The sequence below is a fragment of the Tripterygium wilfordii genome, chromosome 15 (assembly GCF_013401445.1).
Source record: "Tripterygium wilfordii isolate XIE 37 chromosome 15, ASM1340144v1, whole genome shotgun sequence".
NCBI classification, from domain to species: domain Eukaryota; kingdom Viridiplantae; phylum Streptophyta; class Magnoliopsida; order Celastrales; family Celastraceae; genus Tripterygium; species Tripterygium wilfordii.
In genome coordinates, this window is record NC_052246.1 from 13,280,813 (window position 1) to 13,299,005 (window position 18,193).

At 38.4% G+C, this 18,193-nt stretch overlaps 1 protein-coding gene across 2 annotated transcripts; it reads left to right on the plus strand.

Annotated features, from left to right (window-relative positions):
- The first annotated feature begins 11,268 nt into the window (after nucleotides 1-11,268).
- Nucleotides 11,269-15,758, plus strand: LOC120016997 (protein FAR1-RELATED SEQUENCE 4). Of its 2 annotated transcripts, XM_038870027.1 has the most exons (4): nucleotides 11,272-11,434; nucleotides 12,454-14,681; nucleotides 14,808-14,861; nucleotides 15,279-15,758. In XM_038870027.1, the coding sequence occupies exons 2-4, from the start codon at nucleotides 12,636-12,638 to the stop codon at nucleotides 15,426-15,428; spliced, it is 2,250 nt and encodes a 749-aa protein (XP_038725955.1). In that variant the 5' UTR covers nucleotides 11,272-11,434; nucleotides 12,454-12,635; the 3' UTR covers nucleotides 15,429-15,758. The 2 variants fall into 2 exon arrangements, with proteins under 2 accessions (XP_038725956.1, XP_038725955.1); XM_038870028.1 differs by lacking the exon at nucleotides 14,808-14,861 and having other exon boundaries at nucleotides 11,269-11,434.
- The last annotated feature ends 2,435 nt before the right edge of the window (nucleotides 15,759-18,193 follow it).

Consider the following 18,193-nt stretch of genomic DNA (forward strand, 5'->3'; position numbering starts at 1 on the left):
CAACATTGTTCTGGTTACACGATCTGTCTAGAAAGTTTTGTGACATTAATTATGGGTTAAGAAACTTAGTGGAAAGTCGAGAAAAGATTACTTCCTCTAAATCATGTTTACTGCAGAACTTAGTTACTTTAATTACATATGATGCGATGCATAATAGTGGGGGGACCATGTATGGAGGTGTCAACTTGAAAATCTTACAGTTAATTTTCAGTTCAGAATTGTTAACTAATACTGTCTCTCTTTCAGTGGACCATTTATTTCAATCGATTGTGCATAGTATGTGGTGCAAAGACAGATAGAATCACACTACTTTTTAAAATTAACCCATATATATATATATAATGTAACCACTAAGGTCTACTTCATCATAATTAATAATTAATCATCCCTCGTGACTCATGAAAGAAAGTGCCCCCGACTTGCCTCCAAACATGCTGTGCAGACATTGATTAATCAAATAAGTCTTTCTGCTAACAAACTGTCATAAATAAGGGGGAAAAAAAAGTGGAGGCTATAGAGATGTTGGAAATTTTAAATGAATTATTAAATTATTTGTAAAAATTAATGAGTTTGCTTATGTTAACTTTTTTTTTTGTTTAACCAGGTCCAATCACGGATAGACAAGTGTACAAATCTTGGCAATGATTTTCTTCTTTTAATACTCACATTTCGAACTTTTTTTTTATTCTATTTTATACGTTACATATGTTAAAATATGATGGATGATTTAGATTCACGTTTTAGTTTGGACCTTTGGCTTTGGCACCTATTAGCATCTGGAACTATGTTCAACTTTTGTATATTTTATTTATTTAGTTTTGCTCAAAAGCAATCCATTTACAACAGGACAAAAATGATTTAGTGGGGTGTAAGTACTTTAGTAGATAACTTTGGATATTAAAAATGGGATTTACTTTGTCTCATTTTCATTAATATACATCCTGTAAACAGAGAAGATGGGAGTAAGATGGGAGGAGATCTTTTCTTTTCATTCATTAATTCAATTTAATGATTTACATACCTATATATAGATCAATACAAGTGAAAGTCAAATAAACTATTTTTGGTATGTGTACATTTTCTATGGTAGGTAGGAAATACGTGATTACAGGAAGCTAAATGCATTATAGTCAAATAAACTACATTTTCTATGGTAGGTAGGAACTACGTGTTTACAGAAGGCTAATTGCATTATAAAATATTTTTTCTGCATTATCTCCTCCAATCAAGTCAATGCCCATAATTTCTTTTCAACTCATGCCAACACTCCCCCTCAAGTTGGTGCATAGATGTCTCTAATGCCCAATTTGTCAAGTGAGTTGAAGAAGATTTTACTTGAAACTACCTTAGTAAGAACGTCCGCAAGTTGGTCTTCTGATTTCACAAACGGAAACTTAATGACTTTGTCTTCAAGATTCTGTTTGATGAAATGTCTATCTATTTCTACATGCTTTGTACGATCATGCTGGACAGGATTGTGTGCAATTGCGATAGCTGCCTTATTGTCACAAAATAGATTCATCTCAGATCGAGGAGCCATGCCAATTTCAGTTAACAGTCTTTTAAGCCAAAGAAGCTCGCACAACCCTTTTGCCATCCCCCTAAACTCAGCTTCAGCACTTGATAATGCTACTACATTTTGCTTCTTGCTCCTCCAAGTCACCAAATTACCTCCCACGAATGTGAAGTAGCCCGATGTGGACTTTCTATTGTCAATATCTCCTGCCCAATCTGCATCTGTGTATCCTTCAATATTACAATGATTGTTCGTTGAGAACATCAATCCTCTTCCTGGTGAGGATTTTAAGTAACGTACAATCCTTAATACAGCCTCCATATGAACTTTATGTGGACAGTGCATAAATTGACTCACAGAGCTAACGGCATAAGCGATATCAGGACGGGTATGGGATAAGTAAATCAACTTACCAACTAATCTCTGATATTGCTCTTTATTTGCTGGTACTGAGTCTGTATGTTCCCTTAAGTTGAGATTCTGTGCAATTGGAGTGTCTTCTGGCTTACAATCCAACAAGCCAACTTCTGATAGTAAGTCTAGCACATATTTCCTTTGAGATAGAAATATACCCTGTTTTGATCTTAGTACTTCAATGCCCAGAAAATACTTAAGTCCTCCTAAATTTTTCATTTCAAACTCTTTCGCCAACTGTTCTTGAAGTCTTGCAATTTCCTCCACATCGTCACCGGTAATAATCATATCGTCAACATAGATTATAAGCACTGTTACCTTACCACATCTATGTTTAAGAAACAAAGTGTGGTCGGCATTGCTCTGTTGAAATCCATATTTCTTCATGGCTAAGCTAAAACGACCAAACCACATTCGGGGGGATTGTTTTAGCCCATAGAGAGATCGCTGTAATTTACACACTACTCCATTCTCAGTGGATGTAGTATATCCCGGTGGAATATCCATGTAAACCTCCTCTTCAAGATCACCGTGCAGGAACGCATTTTTTACGTCGAATTGACGTAGTGGCCAGTCTAAATTGGCTGCAAGAGACAATATAACTCTGACGGTGTTCAACTTAGCCACTGGTGAAAAAGTCTCCTGATAATCCACGCCATAAGTCTGTGTATACCCTTTTGCTACCAACCGCGCCTTATACCTCTCAATGGTACCGTCCGCCTTGTATTTGATGGTGAAAACCCATCTACACCCCACAGTACGTTTTCCTATTGGTAAAGGAACAAGAATCCAAGTATTATTTTTCTGCAAGGCCATCATCTCCTCTTGAATCGCATGAACCCATTTTGAATTTGTCAAGGCTTCTTGGACATTACTTGGAATGTAACCCGAGTATAAATTGTGTGTAAATGCCTTGAGAGGTTCTGATAGCCTTGTTGTTGATACATAGTTTGCAATAGGGTACCTGGACCTTCTTGATTCAAAAGTAGGAGAGTATCGATCTGGTGGCTTGCCTCTATTATGTCTAAGAGGTAAGCTGTAGTTGACAGAATTATCCACGTCATTAGAATTATCAGTGAGATGTTGGATAGTGGTACTTACCTCGGGAATATTCTCAGGAGCTGGGTCCGTAGATACTGAAGAGAGGGGGGTATTGACTTCTTGTACAAATTCTCCAGATTTATCATCAGATTCTTCATTTTTGTTCATACTCAGATTGCTATCAGATCCACCCTCACTCTTATATTCTTGAGGATATGTCGGTATATTTGACTCTTCACTAGGCCAATTCCACCAACTCTGATTTTTCTCTTCATCTCGGATCTCCCCTTGAAGAGGAGAATCAGATTTTTGAGAGGAGAAAAAATTATCAGATTCCACAAAAGTGACATCCATAGTTATGTATGTCCGGTTCGTGCTAGGATGATAGCAGTGATATCCCTTTTTTTGTGCAGCATAACCCAAAAAAATGCAACGGACGGCACAAGGATCAAGCTTGGTCCGTTGATTCTTATGAATATGAACAAATGCAACACACCCGAAGATACGAGGAGGAAGCAGTAAGACCGATGGTACGTGGGTATGGTGCGAGAGAGCTTGTAGTGGAGTTTCAAATTGTAACACCTTTGAAGGCATACGATTCAACAGATAAACTGCCGTACTAACTGCTGCTTCCCAATATCGTTGTGGTACATATGCACCCAATAAAAGAGCACGTGCGGTTTCTAAGATATGTCTGTTCTTTCGTTCAGCAATGCCATTTTGTTGAGGCGTTTGAGCACACGAGGTTTCATGGAGAATGCCATGAAGCTGAAAGTAGGCTTGGAATTTTTGATTCACAAATTCACCTCCATTGTCTGAACGTAGAATTTGTATTTTTGCTGAAAATTGAGTCTGAATCATGGCATGAAATAATTGAAATATATGAAGAACATCTGATTTATTTCTTAACAGATATAGCCACGTCATGCGAGTACAGTCATCAACGAATGTAACAAACCAACGATTGCCAGATATTGTAGTGATCGGTGAGGGTCCCCAAACATCAGAATGAACTAGAGCAAAGGGAATATTACTTCTATTCAAACTGATGGAAAACGGAACACGATGACTCTTTGCTAAAATGCAGGTCGAACATTTCAACTTGGAGTCATGAACATCAGAAAATAATGCCGGAAATAAATGTTTCATGTAACTAAAAGAAGGATGTCCCAACCGTCGGTGCCAAAGCCAAATTTGTCTTTCTTTGCTATTGAGAGACTGATGCATAGTATGAGCAGCTCCACAACTGAAATCATCCATATAATACAACCCCCCTTTCTTAGTACCACGCCCAATGATCTCCTTGGTGAGAATATCCTGAAAAAGACAAAAATTGGGGTAGATTAGAGCAACACAGTTTAGTTCCTCGGTGGCTTGACCAACAGATAACAATTTACTAGAAAGTGAAGGAACCAATAATGTATTAGATAAAGAAAGAGAAGGTGATAGCTTCACGGTTCCTGCCCCAGTAACTGGATATGTAACCCCATTTGCATTGGCGATACTAGTTCTTCGGGGTTGAGTGAATGCAGTAAAATCATTTTGACTAAAAGTCATATGATCGGTTGCTCCGGAGTCAATAATCCAGCCATGAAAGTCACTCTGATTAGAACCCAATAGTGCAAAGCCACAGTTACCTGAAGTAGAGGAGTCAGGTGGTGTATCTGCTTGAGATATGAGAGATAATTGAGGATCAGCTGTCATCATGGCCACTCGACCGGGGTGGTTGTGTGTAGCAGCTTCACGTTGCTTTTTCGCTTTAAACTCAGTCCACCACTCTGGATAACCGTTGAGTTTGAAGCAAGTTTCACGCGTATGTTTCAGATTTCCGCAATGTACGCAACCACCACCCTCAGGCTTCACTTTGGATGTTCCACCATTCTTGCCCATGCTTGAAATAGAGGAACCAGATGTATTAAATTTCAAGTTCAAAGGTTGTAATTGTCCAGCCTTAACACCTCGAGAAGCCATGACCGCCCCAGTGGAATGTTCTGTCCCAGTGATCATTACTGATTGCCTGATATCTTCTCTTCGAACATGTGCATAGGCTTGTTCGACCGAAGGGAACGGTTTGAGCTGTAGCGCGTCACTCCGGATTTTATCCAATCGATCATCCAACCCATCAAGAAAAATATAAACCCGATCTTCTTGTAATAAGGAGTTATAGCTTTTAATATCATCAACACATTTCATTGGGTTTGGACGTCGGAAGTCTATCTCACGCCATAAGCCTTGCAGGTCGTTGTAATATTTTTCAATAGGGCCTCCGTTTTGTCGTAGCCGGTGGACCTTTTTCTTCAAATCATAAACCTGAGAAATATCATTTCCATCAAAGTAAGTTGTAGCAATCGAATCCCATACCATTTTCGCAGTTGGGAAGCGAATGAAGTTGCTGATTAAGGGTGGAGAGGTAGTATGTTAAGAGAACCTTGCTTCGAAACCTACTGTTAGTGACTCTACATATAACAAGTGGATGATGGAGGATGCTACTGTAAAAGGCTGGCTTATTGGCTCTATGGAGGCCGATATAATGAATCTTTTTATTCGTTTACCCACTGCGAATGATGTTTGGGATGCTGTGTCTCAAACATATTTTGAGGGTGCTGATAAATCTATTTTGTATGATCTGTCTCGAAAAGCTATGACAACTAAGCAGGCAGGGCGACCTGTGGCTGCATACTATTCCGATCTTAAGGTTATTTGGCAGGAGCTTGATCATCGTCGTCCAATTACCTTTACTCAGCCAGATGTGATTAAGACTCGAATGGCTGAATATTGATTGAAGACTTTCCTTAATTGAAGATTCGGCAATCAATATTGATTTGTCTAAGTTCATAATTGATGCCTCAATTGTTGACTAATTGATGCCTCAATTGTTGACTAGACAATGAGACAACTTTTTGCTTTTTACTTCTCCAAGTAACCAGATTTCCTCCAACAAAAGTTAAATACCCAGTGGTTGATCTTCTTCGGTCTCCTTTACCTGCCCAATCTGAGTCGGTATAGCCCCATACGTCTGCATGCCCATTCTTAGAAAAAAGTAAGCCTTTTCCCGGTGCAGATTTTAAATATCTCAGAATTCTAATAACTGCATCCATATGTTGTTTACCAGGATTGTGCATAAATCTACTCACAACACTGACCGCATATGCAATATCTGGCCTCGTATGAGACAAATAGATTAAACGCCCAACTAACCTTTGATATCGTAATTTGTCTATTGAAGTTTGATTCGAAGACTCTTCCAATCCATGATTTTGTTCCATAGGAGATCCAATTGGCTGACATCCAAGCATACCAGTTTCTGTTAATAAGTCAAGCACATACTTTCGTTGGGATAAAAATATTCCTTGCTCAGAACGAACAACTTCAATGCCCAAAAAATATTTTAATCCTCCCAAATCCTTCATATCAAATTCAGTTGACAAATAGTCTCTCAGTTTACGCATTTCTTCAGAATCATTGCCTGTCACTACCATGTCGTCAACATAAATAATGAGAGCCGTTAATTTATGACCAACTCTTTTCAAAAATAAAGTGTGATCTGCATTACTTTGCTTATAGCCGAATCTTCTCATAGCAAGTCGGAATCGACCAAACCAAGCTCGAGGAGATTGTTTCAACCCGTATAAGGCTTTCTTCAGTTTACACACGACACTTTGATCACCTGGAGCTTCATATCCTGGGGGCAGAGACATATAAACTTCTTCTTGTAGCTCACCATGTAAAAAAGCATTTTTAACATCATATTGTTGTAGAGGCCAATCAAAATTTGCAGCTAGGGATATTAGGACTCGAACCGTATTAATTTTTGCAACAGGAGCAAACGTTTCCTGATAATCAACCCCATACGTCTGGGTGAATCCTTTAGCCACAAGTCTAGCTTTATACCTATCAACCGAACCATCAGGCTTGCACTTGACGGTGTACACCCACCTACAACCAACAGCTTTTTTTCCTTTCGGCAACTCCACCAATTCCCAAGTTTGATTTTTCTCAAGTGCTGTCATCTCCTCAGTCATTGCAGTTGCCCATTTTGGATCCAACAACGCCTCTTGCACTTTAGTAGGAATATCTATGACAGTCATATTACTGACAAAGCTTCGGCATTCCTTTGACAGTCGGTGAGTGGATGCATACTGAGCAATAGGATATTTCACTTTTCGCACAACCTCTGGTGAAAATCTATCTGGTGGAACACCACGAGTACTTCTTGGTGGGAGTACGTATCTGTCAGTTTCAATCGAGACACAAGTATTATCACAAATATTGTTAGTATTAACATCAGACTCAATGCTTACCTCAGGAGGATCTGTACGAGGAGTATCGGGAGTGGGTACTAGCGAAGATGAGAGAGAGGGAGCTTCAGCAACAGTATCGGCAACACACAGTGGATCAGGAAACAACTCCATCCAATTTGGAGCTTCAACAACAGTATCACCACTCGGGCCCGGAAGCGTGGAATTGGGTGAAGAAAAAAACATTTCATGTTCAGAAAAGGTGACATCCATAGTAACATAGAACTTACTTGTAGGAGGATGAAAACAACGATAACCCTTTTGTGAAGGATGATAACCGACAAATACACACTTGAGGGCACAAGGATCAAGTTTCGTGCGGAGATGTTTCTGTAAATGTACAAACACAACACAACCAAACACCCGGGGAGGAAGTGTGAGGTGCGATGGCAGTGTTACATAGGATGCCAATTTATCAAGTGGTGTCTGAAATTGTAGAACACGAGTGGGTACCCTATTCAAAAGATATACAGCTGTGGTAACAGCTTCTTCCCAAAAACGTGGTGCCATGTGGGCTCCAATAAGGGCAGCACGTGTAATCTCCAAAATTTGTCTGTTTCGGCGCTCAGCAACACCATTCTGTTGTGGTGTATAAGGACAAGTGGTTTCATGCAAAATTCCATGAGTCTGAAAATAAGCTTGTAACTCCTGATTTACAAATTCACCACCATTATCAGATCGAAGAACTTGTAAATTAGTAGAGAATTGTGTTTTGATCATGGTATGAAACGTGCGGAAGCAAGCAACCACATCACTCTTATGACGCATAAGGTAAAGCCAAGTCATACGAGTGCAATCATCAATAAATAATACAAACCATCTAAAGCCAGTAGAAGTAGTAACAGGGGCAGGTCCCCAAACATTCGAATGAACCAACGCAAAAGGCACAACTCTTTTATTAGTACTATCAGAATAAGTAGCACGATGACTCTTGGCCAAAACACATGTATCACACTGAAAATTGGAAGGTTCACATGTAGAAAATAAAGTAGGAAATAAATATTTCAAGTACCCAAAGGAGACATGACCCAAACGATGATGCCATAACCGAATCTGATCTTCTGATGCCCTAGAAGACCCTTTTGCTGATAGAGATCGTCCCATACTAACATCTTCCACATAATATAATCCCTCTCTCTTAGTACCACGCCCAATTATCTCCCCGCTGCAGAGATCCTGAAGGAAACAAAAAGTAGGATATATTAATACTAAACAATTTAGTTGTGTAGTAACTTGTGGCACAGATAAAAGATTATTGGAAAGAGCAGGAATCAATAAAGTGTGCTCCAAGGATAATGAAGGAGTTAAGTTAACCCTTCCAGCGCCCGTAACCGGATATGAAACACCATTGGCATTGGTGACAGTAGAGCAATTTGGTAAACAAGCATCATGTAATAAGGACGCATCAAAGGTCATATGATTAGTCGCACCAGAGTCAAGAATCCAACCGGGATCTTTTTCAGAATTTGTTGCAAGAAGGGCTAGACCAACACTACCTGACTTTTGGAGAAGAGTAGGATCTACCACAGAGTGAGTGATATCAACTGGAGTAGTGGAAGCCATGGTATCCATTGAAGAAGGAGTCGGTGCCATTGGGACTGTAGGTGAGGTGCATAGCGCAACTTTACCACCTTTTCGAGCTTGTAATCGCTCTTTGTGAGCCTGCCACCACTCGGGATATCCATGCTTTTTGAAGCAAGTATCTACAATATGTTTGGTGCTGCCGCAATGAGTACATTTACCACCAGTAGGTACTGACAGTGACAAAGAACTTGTTGGAGTTCCATATTTTCGAACTGCCATAGCCATCTGAGGAACTTCTGAAGACATCATTGTATTCCGGCGAAGTTCTTCACGTCTCACAGTTGAGAAAGCATTATCAGGTCCAGGTAGAGGATTAGTACGAAGAATATCTCCCCGAACAGAATCATATATATCATCAAGCCCAGCCAAAAAAGAATAGACTCGATCTTCATCAATTTCAGCCATTCGAGTCTTAATCACATCTGGCTGAGTAAAGGTAATTGGACGACGATGATCAAGCTCCTGCCAAATAACCTTAAGATCGGAATAGTATGCAGCCACAGGTCGCCCTGCCTGCTTAGTTGTCATAGCTTTTCGAGACAGATCATACAAAATAGATTTATCAGCACCCTCAAAATATGTTTGAGACACAGCATCCCAAACATCATTCGCAGTGGGTAAACGAATAAAAAGATTCATTATATCGGCCTCCATAGAGCCAATAAGCCAGCCTTTTACAGTAGCATCCTCCATCATCCACTTGTTATATGTAGAGTCACTAACAGTAGGTTTCGAAGCAAGGTTCTCTTAACATACTACCTCTGATACCATGTAAACAGAGAAGATGGGAGGAAGATGGGAGGAGATCTTTTCTTTTCATTCATTAATTCAATTTAATGATTTACATACCTATATATAGATCAATACAAGTGAAAGTCAAATAAACTATTTTTGGTATGTGTACATTTTCTATGGTAGGTAGGAAATACGTGATTACAGGAAGCTAAATGCATTATAGTCAAATAAACTACATTAGGAACTACGTGTTTACAGAAGGCTAATTGCATTATAAAATATTTTTTCTGCATTATCTCCTCCAATCAAGTCAATGCCCATAATTTCTTTTCAACTCATGCCAACACATCCCACACCCTAACGCCCCGTGGAGAGCCCCACTCTTGCACTACGTATATTGATTTTTAGAGATATTGTTTTCAGGGATTTTTAAATTAAATTCAATTTTTTTAAGGCTTAAAACAATTTGTCAAATTATAACTCGACCACGAGACTCTGCATGCGCCAGCTATTAATATTGACTTTACATTTAATAATTAATGTTTTTGTACATGACTTCTTCAACTTCATAGGGTACAAACACACCAGCAAAAATAAATTAGCTCAGCTACCTGAGCAAATTATAGAAAATTCTGTCCAAACATTACGAATAAATACTATCAATTTTTAGTCAAAGGTTCACACGATTTTATTATTTTTGAACTGTCGTTATTGGTTCTTAGATCTAAAAAATACATTTGTTATGTGAGAGGGACTTGACATTTGTTTATATGTCAATCCAATGTGTGATAAAATATTAACAATATCCTTACATTTCACTCTAATTGAACCTGTACAACTGATTTCATGTACAATACCAAACTTAGGGTAGTTCAATCTTCGCCAAACAATACGGATAGCCTGACAAAATGCCAAAACCAGTATATTATGTAATTTTGATTTCCATAATTAACTAAAATCCGAAATGATGAGAAGTCGTGAAACTATCCATATATGAATTGTTACCAACTTCAGGCGACTAGGCAATGATGTATGTGTCCAATGACTAGAAAGTCGTACAATAAGTCCAAAAAGACAATAAGAAACCCACGAAGGAAAATGTTTTTGATTGAATGCTCACAAAGTGAAACTAGCATTGAAAGCTTTTTTCCATAAGACACCAACATGTGTAAAGTGTTCGAGGAAGATAACTTCTTGCATCATTGCACTGAGCTTCATGGTAAAGAAAGAAAGATCCCCACAATATATATACACACACATATATATGTAGATAGCTATAGATGTGTAGAGGTTTAGATGGATAAGCCACAGAGAGAAATATTCTCCCACAAAATGTGTTCGCCAACTGTTCGAATAATTTCCTCTTTGGGTAGCCAAATTTTTTAACTTCCAATGTGAGGAAAAAAAGGAGATTGCTTTTTAGTTTTTTCTACTCAACTTTTTTGCTCTTATAAGAACTGAATACCAAAATTTTGATTGAAGACCTCAAGACTCAATAGGGTAGTAAACCCAAAAAAAAGAAAAAGAAAGCCTTGATGGGCCATACATAAAAAAGCCTTATGGGCTTGTAGACTAATGGTGAGTGGTGACGGTGTCAAGACTCAAGAGCCTAAAATCAATAACGAGGAAGCCCGAAACGCTGTTTCTACCATTTCAGTTTTGACTTTTGAAGCATTGCTACTCTGCTAGTGCTGTGGCCTGTGAGACTGTGAGCCCATCACCACGAACCTTGACCTCCTTTATCCGACGTCGTTCCGTGCGATCGGAATTCAGATAGATATTTTGGCTGTCGTTTTTCTTGCTTCATTACAAATGAACTCGAGGCAATCGCGAACAAGAATCTGAGGTATCGATTTTCATTCTCTCCCAATCTTCGGTACACGTTTTCGGTTTTTCCTTCTCTGCTCTAAGTTTGGGGATCTCAATATAACTTTGCGCGCATTGTAAGGCTTGCTATTCTGGAGTAATTCTTTAGGGTTAATTATTTCGATCGAATTGCTCTAATTGTTTTGTGTTTTGGGGTATTGTGGTTGCTGTATTGATTGCTGCAGAATGTTTCAGGCCAGCTTGGTCCTGAGCTGTTCTTTTGATCTTCTTATGAATTGTTAGGTTTCTAAGCTCCGCTGTAGTAACATGATTACGCAACGTTTGTGAATAATTTTGTTTTCGGTTTGAATTTGGGCCTATCTTTGTATGTAGCATTGCATATGTAGGTAGCTTGAAAAATCTGTTTGTTAGATGATTTTATGGCAAATTAGAAAAATCAAGAATGAAAAGTGTAGGACCAATACTTAATTTTGAATGGGAAAGTTAGATGTAGATAGAATTGAACAATTCTTGGACTAGCTTGAATAGAACCCGAAATTATCTTGATGGAGTGGAAAAACAAAAGACTAGTGGTAATAACCAATCGGCATGAAGGAATTTAATTATGGAGGACTTTCTTTTGATATTTTTCACAAAATACGTAGTGTGGAATCTAACATGGAATCTAAAATTTGAAACATCTTTTTTGAAATTCTGGGCCAAGTATTTGAGAGTCATCTGAAATGAAATTATTAAATTTCTCCCCCATTCCTAACCCAACTTTTCTTCTGGATTTTGATTGTTTTTCGAATTATTTTCTTGATTTCCGGTTGCTGAAGTGTCTCCCTGCATATAATATCTCCACAACATTTATCCCTTAATCATTCTTTGCTTATGCAAAAATGAGACATCCTTGTAGGGATTTTTGGTTCCTTTTAACTGCGTTGTCATTGCTTTTTTCCTTTATGGTGAATGTAATTTCAGTGCTGGTTATTGCATATGATTATAATCTGTATGCTTATTCATGTTGATTTTAATCAATGGTGCTTCCTCATTTAGGTGCCTTGGCAGTGAATACTGATGAGATAATTACTTATACCATTTTCACGGGGATAAACCTTGAAGAATATATTTGAACATTATGGAAAGCTGCCTAATTTTGCTTGCCTGATTTCGCCTAAGAGAATTCTGTACAACTACATGGTGCACACAAAGTAGAGGTGAAGAGTCTGGCGACGACAATGGATTCTAATTCCGTCGTGGGTAACACTATTATGGAGCCTCGTGATGATATGGAATTTGATTCACATGAAGATGCTTATTCGTATTATAAAGAATATGCCAAGTCTGTGGGGTTTGGTACTGCCAAATTGAGCAGCCGTCGGTCCAGGGCATCAAAGGAATTTATTGATGCAAAGTTCTCGTGCATAAGATATGGAAGTAAGCAACAGTCTGATGATGCAATTAATCCACGCCCTTCGCCAAAGATTGGCTGTAAAGCTAGCATGCATGTGAAGCGGAAGCCCAATGGGAAATGGAATATATATAGTTTCATCAAGGAGCATAATCATGAGCTCTTACCTGCACAGGTGCACTTCTTTCGAAGCCACAGGAACCCCGATCCACGGAAGAATGATGTTCGAATGCGAAGACGGAAGAATTTAGGTGCAGTTTCTAAATTATTCGGTGCATATCAAAATGTAGAATGTTTGGAGGGCTATATGAGGAATCAGCATGATAGGGGTCGCAAATTGCTTTTGGATACTGGAGATGCTCAAGTATTGCTTGAACTTTTTATGCATATGCAGGAAGAGAATCCAAAATTTTTCTATGCAGTTGACTTTAATGAAGAGCACCAATTGAGAAACTTGTTCTGGGTTGATGCAAAAGGCATGGAGGATTACAACAACTTCGGTGATGTAGTTTGTTTTGACACTACATATTTCACAAACAAGTATAAAATCCCGTTAGTTCTCTTTATTGGAGTGAATCATCATATTCAACCGACATTGATTGGTTGTGCTTTAATTGCTGATGAAACTGTTTATACGTTCGTTTGGTTGATACAAACATGGTTTATTGCAATGGGGGAACGAGCTCCGCGGGTTATACTCACTGATCAAAACAATGCCATTAAAAGAGCTGTTGCAGCAGTCTTTCCGGAGACTCGACATTGTTTCTGCTTGTGGCACATATTGGAAATGATCCCTAGGCAACTCGAGTACTTGAGTCTATGGCATGATAGCTTCATGGTAAAATTTAACAAATGTATATTTAAGTCATGGACAGAGGAACAATTTGAAAAGAGGTGGTGGAAATTGCTTGACAAATTTCATCTTAGAGAGGTAGAATGGATTCACTCATTGTATGAAGACCGTAGATGTTGGGTTCCTACTTTCATGAGAGATGTATCTTTTGCTGGATTGTCTACAACATCACGCTCTGAAAGTTTGACGTCCGGGTTTGACAAATATGTGCATGGGGGAACGTCGTTGAGAGAGTTCATAGAACAATACCAGGTAATTCTTGAAGATAGATATGAAGAGGAAGCCAAAGCAGATTTCGATGCTTGGCATGAAACACCCGAGCTGAAATCCCCATCACCTTTTGAGAAACAAATGTCACTTGTATATACACATGAAATTTTCAGGAAATTTCAAGTTGAAGTTTTGGGAGCATCTGCTTGTCATCTTAAGAAAGAAATTGAGGACGAGATATCCACAACTTATAGTGTGAAGGACTTTGAAAACAATCAGGATTATATGGTGGAATGGAATGAATCAAAGTCTGACATTTATTGTTCATGCCGTCTTTTTGAATATAAAGGTTATCTTTGCAGGCATGCTATTGTTGTTCTCCAAATGTCTGGAGTTTTCAGCATCCCATCTAAATATGTATTGCAACGATGGACTAATGCTGCTATGAGCAGACATGCCATTGGTGAAAGATTGGATGAGGTGCAATCTAAGGTCCATCGTTATAATGATTTATGTCGACGAGCCATAATATTGGGTGAAGAGGGCTCACTGTCTCAAGACAGTTACCATATGGCAGTTTGTGCAATAAAGGAAGCTTTGAGGCATTGTGCAAGTGTGAATAACTCTCTTGAGAGTGAGTCCAGACCAACCACATCAGAGCTTCATGCCATTTCTATTGTCGAGGAAGAAAACCAATTTAGCAACACATTAATACCTGATCCTAAATGGTCCAGTAAAAATAAAGCTACAAAGCGAGCTGAGGGTCAGCAGAAGGAAGGCAATGAAAATGATGCGACTAGAAGAGAAGAGGTCAGACACGTTGCTTCTCTCTCTCTCTCTCTCTTCTTTGGGGAACTGGTTGGGCTACAATCTTCATTTATCATGTGGCATTGTCGTTGTTTTCATTTGGTTCTGTTTGCCTCATGTACTTAACAGGAATCTCTGCTAGGAACTGTAGGTACTGTGGCTCAAGATGGCTTTCACCAAATGGTTTGTGATATTCTCATCTTAATACAATTTTAGTTGGAGACAACTTTCCTTTTATCCTAGATTTATGAATATAAATTCGTTTGAATCTTCCATGTAGATTCCAATCTAAAACTAGGCTCTCCCCTATATTTTCTTTCCATGTCTTTTTACCACTCCTTTGTTTTTGGCCCACCTCTTCTCTTTCTCTTTCTAGTATATCTTCTCTTATCCTGGTTTGATGTGAACCTAAATTGATAGACGAGTCTTTGTGAATGAAGCTCATATCAACTGCATCACTGGCACCTATATTTTTCATCCCCACTTCAATCCATAATGTAGTATTAATGTTTAAATGTACTGCCTTCTACTTTTGTTTGTAATTTTGTGAAAATTGACATGCATTTCTTGTAATCTTAATATCCTCATTTCTTTTGGCAGGAAACCTCTGAAATGAGGCCTGTACAGTCGCCTAATGTGATGCCAGCCCAATTTCACAATATGATGCCGATGATATTTCATAATGTCACTTCAGCTCAGTTTCAGAATGTGCCTCCAACAAATTTGCATGGGAATCGACCACCTCGTTAGCTTGACTTTCAACTACTTTTGTAAAAAATTTGTAGACCTGAAACTGCTACATGACCATGGGAGAAGTACCTAACAAGTCGCAGGTTCTACCATACTAGGTACAAGAATGTCCATTGCGCAGTTGTCAGAATTTGGGATCTTCACCCAAAGAATCAACAGGTAAACGCCTATCATCGTTTTACTTGTATTCGAGGTTCTAGAAGTTTACAGCGATGATCTTTTGTTCTCTTTCTCATATTGGGTTGCTAATCTTGTTTTAGCCTTTAAAACAGAAAGAGGTTGGTTTAATTTGCATATGAATTAGGAAAGAACAGCATACCATTTTGTGTTCATGTGTACCTATGAGCCGATGACTCTGAGAGAGCTGCAATTTAGTATTTCCTTAAGAATCAGACTCTCCAGTCCATGAGAACCTTTGCAGCCTATGTTGCACCACCCCTCTTACTCTATATGCCGAGTTTTTGGCCCATTGTTGGATGAATAAAACCCACTTCCAAACGAGTTCAACAGGGTCGAAAAGCTGGAAAGAAATATATTTTTTTAAAAAAAATTATATTTAAAATTTTGAAGTTAGGTTCTAGTTTTTACATGCCTAAATGAACTATAAAATTTGTGATAATGCGTTGATTGGATGCCCTAGTTTTTTCATATAATGTTGTCTAAGCTCGGATGGAAAGCAGCAGATTGTGTAATTTTTCCACCACAGACCAAGTAGTTGAAGATGTGAATTTGTTAGATTGAAATGCACTATAAAAAATCAGAAACTGCATTATTTGGTCGGCAAGCAATAATATTTTAGAGCCGAGGCCGTTTCTAAAACACACCCTCATGAAAATCCTCCATAATTTTCTCAATTTGGTAGGCAAATCTGTGTCTGTACCTCCCTCTCTGACATGAATTTCTGCAGCTGGTCTCTCATCAAGGTCTTGCTTCCTCTCTCTCTCTCTCTCTCTCACAAGCAAATCAAATTCGCACCACATTGACACGTATGCGGTTGCTTTAGATGATCAACGATACAATTGTCTCTGCATGTTATGCTCCATGTCTTGCGCATTGCATGTGATCCGTTCCCAAATCTCTGGGTTCTGACTCAACATTGAACATGGAACTATGGTCAACTCTGGAACCCCTGTTATACATTGACTCCACCAGATACAACCTATAAAAGTATTTCACACGATTTGTATGATTTGCAAGTAGTTTTTTTTTTTTTTTTTTTGTAATCTAGAACAACTCACTTAGTCTAGACTCAGGTCGGGCTAGGCAAAAAAGCACACATAGTAACTAGTTTCATTATGGTAATATGAAATTTCGGTAGTTCATAATACAAGACATGTGGTCCTCTAAAGTTTGTGGAATCTAAGACCTCCATCCATTATCTTCTTTGGATATCGATGGCACCAGTGAAGATGGCACTCTACGGGGAGTGACCATTAATGTGTTAAGGACAGCTCGGCAGAAGCATATGAGTGGACCGTGAGAGGGTGAGGGGACGGTACTGGTAGGTGTGGTGGGCTCTCAAGGTGGTCTTATAATTGCCACTACAATAAATGGAACTTTAAAATGTAGCTTCATGTTCCAGGTTGGCTACATAAACATATATGTTAATCACAAATTGTCAACTCTGATTGACCTTAATCGCTATGAGAATTAGGTTGTTTTTTTTTAAAAAAATTAAAGTCAAATCACTAATCATAACTTGAAGCCTAGAATTCTTGAGCTTGGAAAGTACTTAGTGATAACCTAGCTGGTGAATTTTCTATGGAGCAAAATTGTATGGACTTAGAGAGGTTCTAAATTCGATTCTCACTATGAGTAATACTCTTGTTACTTTGGCTCAACTTCGGGTGAAAATTTATTTGCGTGCAAATTTGATTGCTTGAGTTTAGGTTCATATCGGATCTTCAAAGGGTAAACTTGTATAATATATCTTAATTATCAAAAGAAAAAAATTCTTGAGCTTGGTATTACCACATTCCGTTCGAAAAATCACTGATTATGAGAAATACTATGCGGGCATCTACACTGATCATACACCAGAATGATAGGCATGACTGCAGTTCAATAAATAAATAAAAACCTTTTTATGTCAGCTAATTGTCGGATCTTGTGCTAAATGCCTAAATCTAAATATAACTTACATAATAAAATCAGTTTTTAATTTTAGCTGTTTTTGTTGGACTGCGATAATTTTTTAAACTAGTAGCCAATATTTTTGTAATATATACGCCAGACAGCTGTCAGATTTCAATCAAAATCGAATAATTTCTCTAGTCCCAAGAAATCCAGAGAAGAATAAGGTTGTAACTTGTAACCACTGGTCTTATCGGGTTGTTCGAAACTTCCTTTACTTAATGAACAACATTAAGAATTAGATTAATAACATTAAGTGCAAATGAAGGTATTATCAATTAAGGAAACACAAACGTAGAAACCAAATGCAGAGCATCTGCACCTTCTAATTTGTTTGATATTCTGATAAGGTGGAGAAAAATACCGAAGGCCTACATTGATTGACCCAATATCTACAGTGGGTTGGATGATCCAAAAGGATGAGGACATCTGCAATCACTGTAGTAGTCATCACAAATGTCGAGTTCATCAAATTCAAAAAATATGTGGACTCCACACTGGTCGTTACACTGCAGAGAGAGAGACTGCGGTAAAACTAATGTCACTTTTATTGCATTTAAGTATAGTAGACTTGTTCCTAAAAGGACCAAATCACTGACCCCCAAATGGGGAGACAAAGATTCAGGTCCTAG